Source organism: Candoia aspera, chromosome 3, assembly GCF_035149785.1.
Source record: "Candoia aspera isolate rCanAsp1 chromosome 3, rCanAsp1.hap2, whole genome shotgun sequence".
NCBI classification, from domain to species: Eukaryota; Metazoa; Chordata; class Lepidosauria; order Squamata; family Boidae; genus Candoia; species Candoia aspera.
Genome location: NC_086155.1, coordinates 51,086,880 through 51,105,435, shown reverse-complemented (window position 1 = coordinate 51,105,435; position 18,556 = coordinate 51,086,880). Strand labels below are relative to the sequence as shown.

Below are 18,556 nucleotides of genomic sequence, written 5' to 3'. Positions count from 1 at the left end.
TGAAAAAATTTATCCAGTTAGATGGTTCTTTCTGTACCTTTAAAAAACTCTGTCTCATCCTCCCTGTTTCTATTTCACTCCCTTCTATTCTACCTCCCTCCACAACATTTCATGCTGCTGAGATATTACAGAGCTGGTTTTAAGGCTCCATTCCTGGGTTATTTTTCTTCCAGTTAGTTTGTTTTGTTTGCAAGTATTTTAGCATTGTTTCAAAGCTGCTGGTACTTCTCATGGGCTTAATGGTATGCCTTTGACTGCATAAGCACAATCAGAAGAATAATTAAAAAAAGGATTAGAGGGAAGCATAAGAGTGCTATTCTACCTTTAGTTATCTGAGCGAAGATGCAGCAACATGATAGGTGGTATCTCTGAGCCAGTAACCAACCAGGCAGGATTGTTGTAGGACTAAAGTGGTGGTAGTGGTGAAACTACTGAGGTCTGTGCAGAAAGTTTGGGGTAAACATATAAATAAGGACCTGTGCTTCAGTTTCTTTTGGTACTATAACCATAAGTCACGGTGAAGAAATCAGCATCCCTCAGTTTTAGTATGGCTATTACTTGAGATAATGCTCAAGATCCTGCAAGGTAGACTTCAGCAGTTCATGGAGCGAGAATCGCCAGATGTACAAGCTGGGTTTAGAAAAGGCAGAGGAACTAGAGACCAAATTGCCAATATCCGCTGGATAATGGAAAAAGCCAAGGAGTTTCAGAAAAACATCTATTTCTGTTTTATTGACTATTCTAAAGCCTTTGACTGTGTGGACCATAACAAATTGTGGCAAGTTCTTAGCGGTATGGGGATACCAAGTCATCTTGTCTGCCTCCTGAAGAATCTGTATAACGACCAAGTAGCAACAGTAAGAACAGACCACGGAACAACGGACTGGTTTAAGATTGGGAAAGGAGTATGGCAGGGCTGTATACTCTCACCCTACCTATTCAACTTGTATGCAGAACACATCATGCGACAAGCTGGCCTTGAGGAATCCAAGGCTGGAGTTAAAATCTCTGGAAGAAACATTAACAATCTCAGATATGCAGATGATACCACTTTGATGGCTGAAAGTGAAGAGGAACTGAGGAGCTTATGATGAAGGTGAAAGAAGAAAGTGCAAAAGCTGGTTTGCAGCTAAACCTCAAAAAAACCAAGATTATGGCAACCAGCTTGATTGATAACTGGCAAATAGAGGGAGAAAATGTAGAAGCAGTGAAAGACTTTGTATTCCTAGGTGCAAAGATTACTGCAGATGCTGACTGCAGTCAGGAAATCAGAAGATGCTTAATCCTTGGGAGAAGAGCAATGACCAATCTCGATAAAATAGTTAAGAGCAGAGACATCACACTGACAACAAAGGTCCGCATAGTTAAAGCAATGGTGTTCCCTGTAGTAACATATGGCTGCGAGAGCTGGACCATAAGGAAGGCTGAGCGAAGGAAGATAGATGCTTTTGAACTGTGGTGTTGGAGGAAAATTCTGAGAGTGCCTTGGACTGCAAGAAGATCAAACCAGTCCATCCTCCAGGAAATAAAGCCAGACTGCTCACTTGAGGGAATGATATTAAAGGCAAAACTGAAATACTTTGGCCACATAATGAGAAGACAAGACACCCTGGAGAAGATGCTGATGCTAGGGAGAGTGGAAGGCAAAAGGAAGAGGGGCCGACCAAGGGCAAGGTGGATGGATGATATTCTAGAGGTGACGGACTCATCCCTGGGGGAGCTGGGGGTGTTGACGACCGACAGGAAGCTCTGGCGTGGGCTGGTCCATGAAGTCACGAAGAGTCGGAAGCGACTAAACGAATAAACAACAACAATTACTTGAGGGCATCTTATACTGCTTCTCTAAAGGTTTTTCTTTGCTTTCCCCAGATTCTGGAGCGACTAAATAAAATGTGTGGTGTTGGTGAGCAGATGCGAAAAAAACAACAGCGTTTGCTGAAAAATATGGATGCCCATAAAGTGATGCTAGATCTGTTGCAGATCCCTTATGAGAAGGTAGGTAAAAGGGGGTTGGAAGATGGATACCTTGGTTGGAATAACAGCAGGTGGTGGCTCTTGGGTTCTCATTAAATAATACATTTATTTTAAGGACATAAATCATGGAATTTTCTAGTCCAATCTTCCTTTCTGCACCTTAAAAACAGGAATCTATATATCTAAATCGTTCCTTATTTCCATTTTCTTGAAAACTTCCAAAGAAGGAAGTTCTGCAGTTTTCCAAGGCAGCTGACTTTCTTTTGTTCTGAACATATGCAGGGTGATACCAAGATGTTGGAGATTTTAAGATTAACCCACCAGTTCCTACAGAAATTTTGTGCTGGCAACCAAGAAAATCAGACTCTTCTGCATAAGCATCTCAACTTGTTCCTTACTCCTGGGGTAAGAAAGGAGGGACAAATAAAAGTAGGCGGAAATGTCCAAAAAGTAATGTGTAGGTGACTTGGAAAAGTTGAATTCTGATAGTTCACCAATTTATGCTCAGATTAACTTGCATAGTGTTTACAATAAATATAATAGTTTCATTGCTTCAATTGGTGTATAAGGCCAAACAGGGCTGGCCATGTTATTCACTTAGCAGATTGAGAAGGGTGGCAGATTTTGCTTCCCATCTGCTTCCTAGGGGGTCCAGTCATAATTCCTACATCCATGTCTTTTTTGGAGCAGCTCTAGCTATTACAGCTGTCACTACAGCCCACTAGCTTGTAGGAAAGCAGTTGGCAGCACTCCTAAGGCTTTGCTTTCCAGACTGTAAAGCTCTCCATTGCTCAGCAAGGGTTTCTGAATAAGGCTGTGTCAGAGAATATTTGCCTTGGTGGCAAACAATGTTTAAAGTTTAAATTAGTTGTTCTCTACAGATGCTGCCCATAAGGACCTCTCCTACAATAGCTTTTTCAGAGAGAGAAAGAATGCCTTTCTCAGAATGGCAAATAGGACAATAACATGCCTTAAAAATACTAAGCTTGCTACTACAACCTCAAGCGGTAGCAAAAACATTTCAAAGGGTGGTAGGGAATAAGGAGGATGCAGGTGGCTTATTGGTCCACTTCAGATGGCACAATATTTTATATTATCCCTAAAGTCAAATTAATATGGACTTTTTTTCAACTAACCTATTGTGAAGAATATAATTCTTTATGAAACATGAATTGTATTTTTTTCCTTAAATGTTTGTATTCCACCTTGGGTGGACCCTCTGACCATGACTGTTGAAAACAGATGGCATAATGTCGTGCTATTTTGAGGAGGGAAATACATAAAACCGCAACACAAGCCCTAAAATAGGCTTATCAAGTTAACAAGCTGTAGGCCTAATGTGGTAGTCCAGAAAGGAAGCACAACCAGATTGACTAATTCTATTTTATTGTAAGGTTACATTAACAGAATCTTGCAAGTCTGAAAGTACATTTCTCCCTCCTCACCTTTACAACCCAAGAAATTAGGGAGGGTCCCTTCTGAGATGTTTATCTCATCGACATTTCTTTTGTGCGCTAAACTGCCTCTTGTCCAAATGTTCCCTGGGCTGTGGCTCTCCGTGTCAGGCCCAGCCCAAGAACAACAAAGAATCAGTCCAGCCAAACTTCAGTTCTTTATTTGCTCACACCATATAGAGAGAATCTTGCCAGACTAAAGCAACTCTACCTAACCTAAGGGGAAATAACCTGGGAAAACTCTAGGGTGGGGCTACTCTGAACCTCTTCATTTTCCCACAACTGCCCCCTGGATTACTGTATGTTTCCTTTTTTCTCCTTCCCCTTCTTGGAATGTACTCCCTCCTTCCTGAGAACCAGCAGAACTACTGAAATCCACCACACTTCCCCCTGTCTCCCAAGGTCATTCCCCTGTACCATTACACAAGCAAAGAAAATCCCACCCACTGAAATGATGTAGTCCCTCCCACACTGCAGTCCTCAGCTTCCCCAAAAATGTTTAAGTTGTCCTTTCCTGGTCTAAGACAAGCTGGGTGCTTTATTCTCCACCTTCTATTTTATCCTCACAACATTTTGAGATTGCACCTGACCATAGTCACCAGAAGGGATTGGAAGTTGGGGTTTGCCTAAGAGTTGAGTTTGATACTAGATAGACAGATGAATTAAAAAGAAGATGATTAAGAGTAATGCTTGTGTGTAACTTCTTTTGAGCCAAAGGCTCTGCTCAGCTTTTGAATAATGTACTGAGAGGCCAAGCTCCAAGAAGTGGGTGAATTTAAGGCAAAAATATTAATTATTTGAATTAAATGTCATTAAAAGTTAATTTTTATCATATTATCACTCCCCATGTATTTAATGATTTTTACTTTCTCTCATGTTAAAAATTACATGAGAGGGACTGTGGGACAAATTATGGAGGTGCTGTGGAAGCTCCCCCAAATGCTTTAGGAAATGTATGTTATCTTGGGCTACAGGTTGCCCATAGAGTTTAGATACATGTGAGTGATAGCAATTGTTTCTCGAACTCCTGTCTTCTTTTTCCTGCCAGCTTCTGGAGGCAGAGACAATGCAGCACATCTTTCTGAACAATTATCAGCTGTGCTCTGAGATCAGCGAGACGGTGCTACAACATTTCATCCATTGTCTGGCTACACATGGGCGCCATGTTCAGTATCTTGAGTTTCTGCACATTATCATCAAGGCTGAGGGCAAGTACATTAAGAAATGCCAGGACATGATCATGACTGAGGTGAGCTTCCAGATCTCTGGGAAAGAGGATAGAAAAGAACAGCAGGTCAAAATACATGGGAATAGACAGGGAAGCCTTTACACAGCAGTAAGGGAGCAGCAATTGCAGGTTAGCAGGGGAAACCAAGTAAGCTTAAATGTAATCTGATAACAGGCCCTGAGAAACCACAGGGTGAGGCTTTGGTTTGGACTATCCCCATTCCTGCATTAGGAACTTCAGGAAATATTTGTTCTTCCTGAACCTCTTGCTCAGCCTTCTGGAACAAAAAATATATTTAAAAAAAGTACTAAAATGAGCCTTGGAAAAATAACATGTACAAGTCAGCCTTGCTGATCTTCTCAAAATAATCAGGTGAAGTCTTCCTCCAAATATCTGCCAAGCTTTAATGAAGGGTTGAACCGTGGTGAACCTGAGGCCATGGTCTTCCAAACTGGAGGTTGATTTCTTAAATGGGTATTAATATATAGAATCTGTAAGGACAGGTTAAGCAATTTAGCAGCTCAACAGTGTTCTATTTATTTAATGCAACTATTTCTCTCGCACATTTGTAATACATATACTTACTCTATACATTTATTCTAGTATATAAGTTGGTTGCCAAACTATATAAGACAAACAGAGCTGTAAAGTAATGCTGAGTGTATGGGAAACGAGGGATAGCTATTACTCAGTGTGACAGATGCTACATCCAGATGTTCAGTTCTGCATATCCATTGCCCATCCTTTCTATTCTTGTATGCTGTTTTGTAGCCATCCTCTTCATACGTTTTTACTAGAAGTCTCATTTGATCTCAGCTTGAATGGCAAATGGTCAGGGATGATGGGGGTTGTGGTGGAAAAGTTGTAGAACCACCAGATTGGGGATGCCTCTGTTAAGCAGTATGGTGATGGTTTTTGAATATGTTGCACTACAAAGATCAGAATAGCTGGGGAAGTCTGGGAGTTGAAGTCCACACATCTTAAAGTTGCCAAGTTGGAAAACACTGCTCTAATTAAATCAAAAAGCTGTAGACTTAGGTTCTCCTTGGTATGGCTTACTCCTCCCACTTCCAGGGCAAATACAAATTACTAGGAATTTTAAAACTGAAAATTGGAAGAGTAACTGTTGCATAACAGTTCTGTCTCACTTTGTCCCAAGACAGCTGGTGCCAGGATATAGAGTCTTATTTATTTATTTGACAGTATTGGTATACTGCCCCAAACAATGTAGTTTAGGAGAAAGTGATATCCTAAAATGATATGGATGTGTTGCACCTGGAGCCAAATGAGCAAGGATCACATTATTAACTGCTGGTAAGGCTATTTCAGTCCCAGGAACTTCATATTGTATTGCCTTGAAAAATAAGGGACAGGAGAAAAAAAGATTCAAGGTAGGAAGATATCTCCTGTTGTTAGTAGATTTGCTCTGTATGTATTATGAGTAAACTCTTTAATTCTACTAAGGCATTACAGAAAAGGTGGCAGGACCTAGCTGACTTTGGCTGAACCTGAGAAAGTTAAGCAGGGTTGTACCTGGCTAGTATTTGAATGGAGGACCATCAGGGACAATCTTCAGGGCTATATGTTAGGTTGAAAAATTGAAAGAATGTTCTAAAAGGACTCAGTGGCGAATTCTTGCCAAGACAACAACATGAATGTATCCATGTAGTCACCAGGGATTGAGCTCAACTCAGTGAGCTGTATATGACCTCTGAGAAGTAGGATGGAGAGAGCCAAAGAATAGATATTTACGTAGCAGTCTTGTTCTTTTACTTAGATGCCTTGTCCCTTTGTGTAGATTACCAATGCTGGGGATGATGTTGTGGTATTCTATAATGATAAGACCTCCCTAGCCAACATGTTGGAGATGATGACAGCATCTCGGGATGGGATAGAGGAGAACAGTCCCCTCATGTACCATATCTCTCTGGTGGATTTGCTGGCTGCCTGCGCTGAAGGCAAAAATGTATACACAGAAATCAAGTGCACATCTCTACTTCCGTTGGAGGATGTGGTGCGAGTAGTCACTCACGAAGACTGCATTACTGAGGTAATGGAAGGATGTAGGTGTCTTTGTGGTGGCTTTGTGGTTATCAGATGATTCTGGGTTTCTATCCTCATGTGATCAGGCCAAGCTCTATATGAAGAAAATACATTTTTGAGATGTATGCCACCTATGCTTGTGCAAAACAGATAGGTTTGCTCAAAGTAAGAAAACAGCTGAGCTGTAAGGAATGGCCAGGCTTGGAAAAGTCCTGTTCAGTGACCACTGGGTGACCTTATGGCCAATCATTATAAGAATGTAAGACTATAAATATATAACAGTAAGATCTCTCTGTTGACTCACATGGTTCTATCTCTTTGAAGAACTTAAGGGTGTCATAGGATGAGGCTCGCAATTAAGTTGTCCAGTATCTTGCTTACCACAGAGGCCACCAGAGGTATATGAATCATGAAGATTATGTTATTATTTCTCAGCCTAATCTTCAGTATGGGCCTCTTTATGAGAATAAAATGGATTAACTTCCTTGATACCCTGTCATCTTTCAGAAAAAAGCAGGATGTCAAATTATTGATGGCTTTATGAAGTGCTACTTGCTCAAATCCCTCTTTTCCTTTTATTTTTACAGATGTAGATAATTTTCCCAAGAGCATAAAGGGTGCTAATAAAGAAGAAAGTGCTATTCTCCCCAAAAAAGAGTGATGAGTGTAGAGGAGCTTTGCTTCTGTTCTTGCAACATGCTCAATCTTTTAATCCATGCCTTTTACTCTGATCTTTCAGGTGAAAATTGCATATGTCAATTTTGTCAATCATTGCTATGTAGACACAGAGGTGGAGATGAAGGAGATCTATACCAGCAACCACATCTGGACACTGTTTGAGAACTTCACCCTTGACATGGCCAGGGTAAGTGTTGAAATTTAAGTGACAAGAAAATCCTTTTGCCTCAAATATGTGAACAGGTAGCTACATAAATTGATGCCTCCACTTTCCCCAGATTGATGCTATCAGAACATACGTGGAGGACATTGGTCTGGGGAAGCTTGAACTAGTTTAATAAATTAGTGAAAAGAACTTCCTGCGTAACACTTTGTTAGTCTCTGAAATTCATTGCTAAAGGTGCTTGGTTACCCAGTAACAAAAACAGATTCAGTCCCCTTCATGATTGGTGATTCTTTGAAGATGATTAATGACAATTATGACTAATTATAATTATGATTCATTATAACTAACCATAACCAAAAGCAGAAGAAAAAAACGGAAGTACCAGTTCCTGCTCTGGGAGTGCATACTAGTTGCAGGGGAACAGTGGTGGCAAGGGATTTGTCTCATCTCTTTCTTGTGAGCATCCCAGAAGTATCTAGTTGAGTAGGTCATTGTCTGATCCAGCAGGGCTGTTCTTATATTCATGTAAAAATGCAAAAGAGCACTCCTGAGTTGCACTGAATTGAACCCAATATGTTTTGGTTACACTTTTCATTACGGTTCCCTGAGATGATGAAGTGAGCTGCAGCTCGTGAAAGCTTGTGCCTTTAAAAAAAAAATAGTCAAAAAAGGTGCAATTGGAGTCCTGATGGTTTCCTGTTGTAGGCTAACATGGCTTTCCCACTACAGTGAAACAAAGCAACACTCTGGTTTTGTGTGCCCATTTACAAAGAGATTAGCTAGTTGTTCTCATGCAGTAAACCTTTGAATATTAAGCTTTGGAGCCTATCCACACAATTGCCATCATCGTGCCCTGCCTGTGAACTCCCTCTGGGTATCTGGCACACTGCTGTTGGATAATGGGATGCTGAGCTCAAGAACTCAGCTTTTCATAACTTCAGTGTGCCACAGGTCAGAATGCCATTCTTTGAACAAGGTGGTGTTTTATTGTAATTGAATTTGGTGTGTCACGGATTGGCTTCCTCAAATTATACTGTGCTATTAGGATTACAGGTAATACACATTTGCTCCTGCTTGGCAGAAGACACAGCCCTGGGAACTCTCTGCCAAGCTTTGCCTTCAGAGAAGACTGAAGCCATGCAATGGAGAAAAGCTTCAGTTGCCTCCTGTACTCATTGCACTGTGGAACTGTCCAGCTATCTGAATGAACTAATCCACTGTTAAGATCTGTTAACAGTAAAATTGTGAACTTAAAAAGCTCATCTCTGCCAACAAATGATTAGGGTGCTTGAAAGGCAGTTCTGTCACACCCACAGCCGCCTCCTGCAGGATGAAGCTAATAATAGGAAAGAGCTGTTGTAAGGATTTTTTAGATAGTAATTAGCATGCCTAATGCTTTTCAATCTGTGTTTGATTTCCACCTTCAGGTATGTAAGAAACGTGAAAAGCGCTTGTCAGATCCTGCCTTGGAGAAATATGTGCTTACAGTGGTGCTGGACACTATCAATGCATTCTTCAGCTCCCCTTTTTCTGAGAATAGCACTTCCCTACAGGTACAATTGAAATCTTACAGTGGCTGAATCCATTTTCCCTTCTTTTTGTAAATAAGAATAATTGTTTGAAATATAAATGTGAAACATAGAATGTGGCCACTCCCAGTAACTCTGAGAAATAACACCTATTGACAATACCAAATTGCTTCATGTTCCTTTTGGTTGTTTGTTTTTAGGTAACTATTGCTAATCAGATCAATACAGAAAGATTTAATCTTTTCCCTTGTGCCATTTTCCTCATCCAAATCACTTCCTGTGATTGTTGTTAGTGACTCTGAGAAGCCAATAGAGGAGAGTATCTTGGATCGGGACAAGTTAATTGCCACCAGTTAACTGTCCCAGAGTGGGGCAAAGTATTAACTACCTGAATATTGGTTCAGATCTGAGTCATGCCCCATATCACAACTGCATTTGTTTAATGCAGGCATTCCAGTCCTGGATCTCATAGTCTTATCTCTTTGCATCCTAGATGGAGCTGATATGGAAATAGAAGCAATATTTCAGAAGTTGTCCTTAAATGTTTCCTCTCTCTTTCAGACACACCAGACTATTGTGGTGCAGCTCCTCCAATCTACCATGAGACTTCTGGAATGTCCTTGGTTGCAGCAGCAGCAGAAGAGCTCAGTGGAAGCCTGTATTCGCACGTTGGCTATGGTTGGTAAGGAGCAATACCTATACATTCCTTTGGGATGGAGGAGGGCAGACTTCAGGCTTGCAGGATCTATCTGAGATCCACCAAACAGATCCTGCCTCTAGAGGCATTCACTTTTGATTAAAGAATTCTGAGCTATTTCTCTTTTAGCACGAGAACCGAATTAAATTCATTCACACCAAATCCTCACCTTCTAGTTTTTTTCATCCCGGCAGTATAAAATGGGGAGTGGGAGTTAATTTATGATTGCCACTGTAAAACACATTAATGCACACTGTAGCCACCTAAAGTTGCTCATGTAGGTGGCATAAAAATTGTAGCCAATAAATAAATAAACGTAAGGAAAGCAAACCAAATACTTTATCAATCCTTTAACAATATAGTTTTGTGGGCAGGCATCTTATGCCCTATTTGGACCTGCCTTTTTTGACCAAACACAGGACTTGAAGAATCTGCATGACTGCTGTTCATGGTATAGATGGTCAGTTGTGGTCTCTAACATAATGCTTAATTGTGTAACTTTCCACAACAAAAGCTTATTTTTATTTATCTCTAGACAGGTGGGAATCACAGCAGATTGGAAGGAATGATCAATCCTTTCCTCTCTAGCCATGATTTCAGTGATCTTCCTTCTACTTTCCCCAACACTGGTAGAAAAACAGCTTTCATTCTAACAATATATTTTCTTAAAAATAACTGCAGACATGTTAGGAAGATTAAACAGAATTAGGGCAAGTGAGGAAAGAATTGCATATTCCTTCACTATATAGCAGATTAAAATTGTAAGAATTCTCTGAGTATGCAATTAACATCATGTACAATGTGACCTTTATTTTTGTGGTGGTAGAGTGGCCAAGGTTGCTGTGAAATGGCTACTTTACTATCCCAGCACCACCCTTGTCATCAGTGCTGTAACTTAGAGTATCTTACTCAATATAAATGTTCTGTCCTTTCAGCTAAGAGCCGGTCCATTGCCTTACCCATGGATCTGGATGCCCATGTCAGCTCCCTGCTAAACAGCAGCTCAGTTAGCAATGCCCAAAGGAATGCTTCCAACTATAAGACAGCATCACGTACTTTCCCTCGGGTTTCAGCTACAACCAATCAGTGGGACTACAAGAACATCATTGAGAAGCTGCAGGTACACGATCGCATTGGTCTTGAGGGACCAGTACATGCTTGTCTCTTAGTCAGGCCTATCTCAAAAACAACAGTTTAAATGACCCTCTGGAGTAACTCAAATTCTGTACTTCAGAGTTCTGGTTTTGGAGGCTTGGATAATTTGTGTATATTCCGCAGGCATTTGGGTTGCAATGTGATGGGGCCCTGATTGGTTGATGGCGTTCCTGTTGTTTGGGTTGCCATGTTATTATTATATTGTTTCATGGTTGTTGGTGTATGTATTGCGGTTTTGCATTCTTTTTGTTAGGCTTTCTTTTTCTTTTTGGTAAGCCTTCCAGAGTCACCTTGCTTGAGTTGGGTAGCCATATCAATGTTTTAAGTAAATAAATAAAATATAACATCCTTTGGCTTACTTTGTATGATCTATTTTGCTTCAGCTAGTTTGGAGAGAGGCAGTCCAAGAGCTTTACACTGTCGTACAGGGTAATCTCAAGATCTCACAACAGTAATTTGAATGGATGGATGGATGGATGAATAAATATATAATAGCTCTACTCTGAAAATGTGATGCCATTACAGGACATTATCAATGCCCTAGAGGACCGCTTGCAACCTCTAGTTGAAGCTGAACTCTCAGTCCTGGTGGATGTCCTGCACTGTCCAGAACTGCTTTTCATGGAAGGGACTGACGCCTATCAGCGTTGTGAAAGTGGTGGCTTTCTCTCTAAGTAAGTAGGTTCTCTAGCTGTAGAGAACTGTAGCCTTTGAAGAACATTCCCAACCTATGTCATTATTGTTCTTATATATATATATATATATGGTCTAGCGCCCACTTGTTGATTTGCTGAACTGTCTGCTTCTACCAGTCCAGTTACAGCAACCATGTTAAATTATATGAAATGACCATTTTGCTTTTATATTGAGCAGATTCCATGCCATAATTTATGGCAACCTGGAATTTTCACCTGAAAAACAGGAGAAGAGCAGAGAAAAGTACAGGGCATACCCTGGGAAGAGGAGTAAACAGATTTTAGGTGCTGTGGCAATTATATTAAACTGCCTACTTAAGCAAAGAGTCCAGACCATTTCTTAACACAGCTAGTTTTTATCAGTGGTGGAGTGAATACTGTATTTCTATATAGCAGGAGTATGGTTTGAATTCATTTTTTCTGCAACTAGGTTAGTCCAACACACCAAAGACCTGATGGCAACTGAAGAGAAGCTTTGCATCAAGGTATTGAGGACACTGCAGCAAATGCTTGTGAAGAGGAACAAATATGGAGACAGGGTGAGTAGTTAAGAATGCTCATTTTTACCTGGGTGTAAATGTCTGTTCACCAAATATATTTTTGCAGTCTCTTATTCTTCATTGGGCTTTCTGGGTAAACAGTTTTGCTTGAGTGTCCTCTTAATGAAAGGTCTTTATGATAAATAAGGCTTGTGTCTATACAAAACTTTTGCAAGATATGCCTTTGATCCATGGCTTTGCTGATATCCTCTTTTCACCATCCAGCTAGCAATGACATATGATCAACCAAGTTTCTTTTTAAAACCAGGGCAACACATTGAGGAAAATGCTTTTGGCTAATTACTTGCAGACCAAAAAATCTGGCTCCAAAGGGGAAATTGTTGACCCTTCTGGGATTGGTAAGTGGTATCCAGTACTAAATGGTGTCTTCTCCCATTTCTTCTTGAGTTCCTTATACGCATGTCTTCAGCTGCTGTTTTTTGCTACTTGACTGTATGCAGCAGATATTGAATAATGTTTCCAAGGTTTTTTTTTTAAATAAACATGTGTTTCTTAGCTAGATTTATATCTGGCTTTCTTCCAGGTGGCATACATAGCACTTCCTCCTACAAATTTTCCCTACTAGAAAAACCCTGTGAGGTAGCCTTGTCTGAGAGATAGTAATTAGCCTAAAGTCATTCAGTGAACTTCCAAAACTGCGAATGGACGTGAATATAGGCATCCTTGGTCCTAGTCTCACCTTGATCACTAATATATTGCATTCTGTTTATTGCTCAGTCAGATTATTGATCCTTCTAGCTCATGTTTACAATGAATGTCAAGAATTAGCTTTGGGATCTTTTGTGTGCAAAGCTTATGCTATGTCACTGAGATACAAAGGACTGCACAAGGATTTCCACTCTTGCAAGCTTACCCTGGGAACCATAGGAACTATTTTTGGTCACACAGAGGACAGGCTGAAAGCTAAAGTGGTCAAGATTGCAAATAATCTTTATGAATACAAATTGTTTTTAGATTATTGTTTTAGGCTGCTATTAATATGCTCCTAATACAGTTTAATTGACAGCCAGTTTGGTGTAGGTTTCTAGACTAGAAACTGGGAGACTGTGCATTCTAGTGCTCCCTTAGGCATAGCTAAGATGGTGATTTTGGGCCAGTCACTCACTCTCAGCCCAGCTCATCGCACAGAGGTGTTATTGTGGTGAAAATAAAAAGTGAGAGCATTATGTACACCACCTTGATTTGTGCAAATAAAGGTGGGATATAATATCTAATAATTGCATTAATGGTTTTGCACTTTTTCTGCTTCATTGGTTATATAAACTGCCTGAGACAAAGTGCTAATGGAACATAATATTTGCATGTCCCAGAGTGCTACATTAACCAGTACATCAGCTTTTCTTCCCTTATTAATATGGTTACATGCTTTAAATGTGTTGAATGGCCTCCTTTCTCCTTAATGTTTGTTTGCATACAGGTCAAGACCATGACTGGTCAGTCATTGCTGCCATTCAGTGCCGACTGGACAGAGAAGGGGCCACCAAGTTGGTGTCTGACCTTATCATGAACACCAAAAATGAGAAGATTTTTCAGGAGAGCATTCGCTTGGCTATTCGACTGCTTGATGGGGGCAATACAGAGATACAGGTATTGCATTTGTTTCCATTATGGTTCTGGTGCACTGTAAATTCAGAATAACTTCTGATGCCATTCCCTAAGTGTGGGATATAGCATCTTATCCATGGTGGGTGCAAAGCTGCCAAATGTGGTTGTTCTTCTTGGGTACAGGTATGTAGTCTTTGGATTGCGTCCATTCATTCAGCAACTGTACAAAGTTACATTGGTTCTGAACAAAGGAGGACTTACGACCGGCTGCAGCTGTTCCAGCATCCCCATGGTCACATGATCACTATTTGGGCACTTGGCAACTGGTTTGCACTTACAATGGTTGCAGTGTCCTGCGGTCACATGATTGCCATTTGCAACCTTCCCTGCCGGCTTCTCACAAGCAAAATCAATGGGGAAACTGGCAGATGTCCACCCGTAGTGCCTGCCCAGCCGCCAGCATTAGCACCCATCTGCATTCTGTAGTGCTCATCCTCCCACCTTTAGCTCTTGCCTGCCAGCCTGCTCGCAAGCTGCCTAAGAAGGAAAGGCTTGTTGTGACCGCAGCTTGCAACTTCCTGCCGGCTTCCCCATTGACTTTGCTGATTGGAAGCCGGCAGAAAGTTGCAAGTTGCGGTCATTTGAGGTCCTTGCTTAACAACCCGCAGTCCTCACTTAACAATGGCAATGGGGACTGCTGGGATTGCCATCGCTAAGTGGCGCAGTCACGTGACGTCGTGCTTTACAACTGCATCACTTAGCGATGGAAATTCCAGTCCCAATTACCATTGTAACCCGAGGACTACCTGTACCGTAGGATAGTTTTACTGCTGGCAATTGTTTTGAATATGTCACAAAAATCATAAGCACAAAAACATGTTAATGGAATAAATCTCATTTTACATAAGCTTAGAAAAGATTCCCAGGCAGGTGGGATGATGACATACAGGGAAGGAATGACTTGGAAAAGCATTTAATCAAACATTTTTTATTGCCTCCTTGAGAAACTTAACTGCATAATTAATTTTCTCAAATAACATTTGCTCCCCCTGCTGGGATTCTTTAGGGCTTGCTAGGACAAATTCAACATTTTTCTATTTCATCCTCCTTTATTTTGGAAGCAGGAAGTATGTCCTGCACATATCTAAATTGGTTCTATTATAAACAAATATGTGTATTTAAAGGTTAATTAAAAAATACTTTTCCTGTTCCACAATGAATCACCATGCTTCTAAAATTTGAAGTCAACTTTTTCTGGGGAAATATGGTTGTGAGAAATAATATTATGTATATCCTAAATTTTACAGAGAGGACTAGACCACCAAATGATAACTTAACATGATTGTAGTACCAGGTGGAATACATATTGTTTGCTATTCAGTGAGGCAATTCTTCATAATGTGAAACGTTACCTGCATATCCATATCCTGAGTATGCCTCAGTGTACTGTGTTTACTTCCTGGTTGATAGCACGCCAGCAATAGGACATTCTCTTGCAAATGTAGTCTCTATGGTAGAGAACTTAGCTAGAATAGAATGGACATGCCTAAGGTAAAACATTTATCTATCTATCAAATTTTATCGCCGTCCATCTCCCCCCAAGGAGGGACTCTGGGTGGTTTACAAAAAGACATGCTTTTTGTATGAATGAAACATGCTTTCATTGTGCCTGTAGCATACTGGCAAAATGTGCCAAAACTGACTGGTACTATCCTTACCATTACCAGGGAATGCTGCACATAGCACAGATGGTAACCCGGTCTACACGTTTTCAAGCTTACTAAAATAATTACCTGAAAGCCTCAGCTGACCACAGCCATGATGGGTGGTGGAGGTAGACCTATGGGCCTACTTGGTGATGATCTGAGAAAATGTGGAGAGCTTACCAAATGCCTTCTTGATGTTTTGAATTTTAGTAGTATGCTTTTTGGGATTGTGAGGTGAACACATTTGGAGGTACCAGTTTGGGGAAGTGCAATCATTGCACCTGTTTTCTCTCTTCTGACTCTCTCTGAAGAAATCATTCTATAACTTGATGACCAGTGATAAGAAGTCAGAAAAGTTCTTTAAAGTTGTTCATGACCGGATGAAGAAGGCACAGCAAGAAGTGAAGTCCACAGTGACTGTGAATATGAGTGATATTGGCAACAAGCCTCGAGAAGACAAAGAGTCCCCTGATCACAGCAGCAAAGGTATGTGAGAAGTGAGGTGTTCGTGTGAGCTGACCCTCTGGCTAAGGAAGTCTTAAGTCCAACTGAACTATCTCTAAACATTGCTTAGCCCCATACAATTCATCCCTGGAGTTCAAAATTGAGGAGCAATAACAATTTCTAAACAAAGATCTGCCCTGCATCTTATTGATAGTCTCTTCTCCATTTTTATGGATAGTTATTTCTTTTAAGAGTTCAGAAAACGTAAGGTCTACTTGGACATTGCTAAGCAGTATCTTTAGCTGATACAGTCATTCCTGAAAACCAAATCACAGCTTGCCTGAAAGACTGCCTTAGTAGTACAGGCTGACAATAATATCTAATTATTGCGTGTGGGAATGGCCCTTGGTGTACTTATTGTCAGCCTGAAACTTGGAGTTCAATTTCCCAGTGCCTATTAGGCTTTGGATATTGAACAAATACATCTTGTAGCTTTACATTACATAGTTTAAAGAGGCTTGTTTTCTGAAACGTCAGAGGAATGTTTTGTCTGTCCTGATACAATTTAAAGAGGCCTGTTTTCTTAAAGGAAGAAGAGGTTCAGTACAGTAAAAAGAGATGCCTGCTGATAGGGCTTCCTCCAAAGAGTTAGGCAGAATATGGCTTGGTTTAGCCTTTTTAGATAAATATAGCAGGCCATGTGCTGGCAAATGATCCGAGCTCTTCTTGCTTGCAGAACGAGTAACAACTTTTATGTTGCCTAATGCACCATCCCGTTATGCAATGGGTGTAGGCTTCCATTCAGCCCATGATGCCAGAGACAGAAATCAGAATAACGAAATGAGTATGTCAGTCTTGATCATGGAGCCAATTCTTCGCTTCCTGCAGCTGCTGTGTGAAAATCACAACCGGGATCTCCAGGTAGGTGTTCTACAGTGAAAAGGGTGCTTTGTGACATGTTAGGTAGGTTCTGCTAAACCCTGGTGATTTGATAACTTCAGCAGGAGTGTCTAATTACCAATTGTTAATAGGAGCAGTAAGTAATGTATCTTCTTCATGGAAGGGGTATCCATGCAATAGGCTAAAACCCTCACAATGCCTAGGAAAGGCATGGATCACATAACTCAAAATCGTATGTCACTGTAGGCTCCCTCCTTCTTTCTAGGTCATCTTCTGTCTCTTCCCACTGCAAACATGTTTATTAACATTTTACTATATATCTTACAGAACTTTCTCCGCTGCCAGAATAATAAGACCAACTACAATTTAGTGTGTGAAACATTGCAGTTTCTGGATATTATGTGTGGTAGCACTACAGGACGCCTGGGTTTATTGGGCCTCTATATTAATGAATACAATGTGGCCCTCATCACTCAGACTCTGGAGACACTTACAGAATATTGCCAAGGACCCTGCCATGAGAACCAGGTATTGTGATCCACTTGTGGATAGGATTATATTGATTCTTAATGAAGCAAATTAATTGTGCTGGAATTAATGTCCAGGAGGATAGTGAACTGGCTTTGCTTTCTTGCTCAAGATGCTGGACAAGGCATTAGTGTTTTCAGTAATTTCTGACCATCTGGAATAGGGATTTTGAGGCAATAATGAGTTGTAAGACATTTGGATAACTCCATATATTAATCCACAGAGCTGCATTGTGACTCATGAATCAAATGGCATTGATATAATCACAGCCCTGATCCTCAGTGACATCAGCCCCCTCTGCAAATATAGAATGGATTTGGTTCTTCAGCTGAAGGTAAATGGTGCAACAAGAAATACATTGATGGGGTGGGGAAGGATGAAGGACCTAGCAAGGAATTCTTCTACATATTCTTTGATCATGGGATTAGAAGGGACTAGCCTTTTATATCAAGCATGGAGATTCATGTTTCACTTTTTATTTACATATTTATGCATATCCTTTGTCAGAATGTAAATTAGAAGCAGACTATGAATGTGAAGAAACTAGAGGTGATAAAATAATTAATGCAAATACATAAGACCATCGTTCTGTCTAATGCAGAACTATTTCCTTAGATTGGTAATGACTTTCAGCCCTGATACCCTGATACTCCTTTTTAACAGGAGATACTATGCATTTAATCTAGGACAACATACAGTACAGTACATACTCTGTCACTGATCTATGGCGTTTATGTAAAGCTTATTGCAGGAATTTTGTCTAGACTGGACCTCCCTGTGCTGATTCAGAATTTGTACTACAAATTACCTTAATGAAAGAAGGATGATTTTATTACCGAATAAGTTACAAATGGATTATTTCAGTATCCCATTTACTTTCAGTACATGTCTGCTGTCTTTCTTTCAGGACAATGCCTCCAAACTTTTGCTAGCCCTGATGGAGAGCAGGCATGACAGTGAGAACGCTGAGCGGATTCTCATCAGCCTCCGTCCCCAGGAATTGGTAAGGAAGATAAGGAGATTAGGAATGTTGATCCTTGCTATTTTTGCAACTTTGCTAGACACAAAAGGAAGGGACCTGGAATTCCTTGGAGACTCTTGAGAAAGTCAAAATTAACAGGAATATACATTCCTGAGCAGCTTCTCATATTTCTTTATAGACAACGTTGCTAACAAAATTTTGTCATGTTCGAGCTGCACAGTTGCTATTAACTGTTTGGTTCAAGAAAGCATCTAAAAACTGGAGTGGGGGCA

General features: G+C 40.5%; 1 protein-coding gene across 1 annotated transcript in view; it reads left to right on the top strand.

Moving 5' to 3' along the window:
* ITPR3 (inositol 1,4,5-trisphosphate receptor type 3) overlaps window positions 1-18,556 on the top strand; it is a 133,353-nt gene that overhangs the window by 86,085 nt on the left and 28,712 nt on the right. The window contains exons 28-44 of the mRNA XM_063297634.1: window positions 1,870-1,995; window positions 2,257-2,379; window positions 4,477-4,677; window positions 6,455-6,706; window positions 7,439-7,564; window positions 8,971-9,096; window positions 9,634-9,754; window positions 10,705-10,889; window positions 11,450-11,598; window positions 12,050-12,158; window positions 12,427-12,517; window positions 13,597-13,766; window positions 15,742-15,916; window positions 16,611-16,795; window positions 17,102-17,302; window positions 17,526-17,636; window positions 18,210-18,305. Of these exons, the coding sequence (XP_063153704.1) occupies window positions 1,870-1,995; window positions 2,257-2,379; window positions 4,477-4,677; window positions 6,455-6,706; window positions 7,439-7,564; window positions 8,971-9,096; window positions 9,634-9,754; window positions 10,705-10,889; window positions 11,450-11,598; window positions 12,050-12,158; window positions 12,427-12,517; window positions 13,597-13,766; window positions 15,742-15,916; window positions 16,611-16,795; window positions 17,102-17,302; window positions 17,526-17,636; window positions 18,210-18,305 (2,547 nt within the window). The remainder of the gene's footprint in view (window positions 1-1,869; window positions 1,996-2,256; window positions 2,380-4,476; window positions 4,678-6,454; window positions 6,707-7,438; window positions 7,565-8,970; window positions 9,097-9,633; window positions 9,755-10,704; window positions 10,890-11,449; window positions 11,599-12,049; window positions 12,159-12,426; window positions 12,518-13,596; window positions 13,767-15,741; window positions 15,917-16,610; window positions 16,796-17,101; window positions 17,303-17,525; window positions 17,637-18,209; window positions 18,306-18,556) is intronic.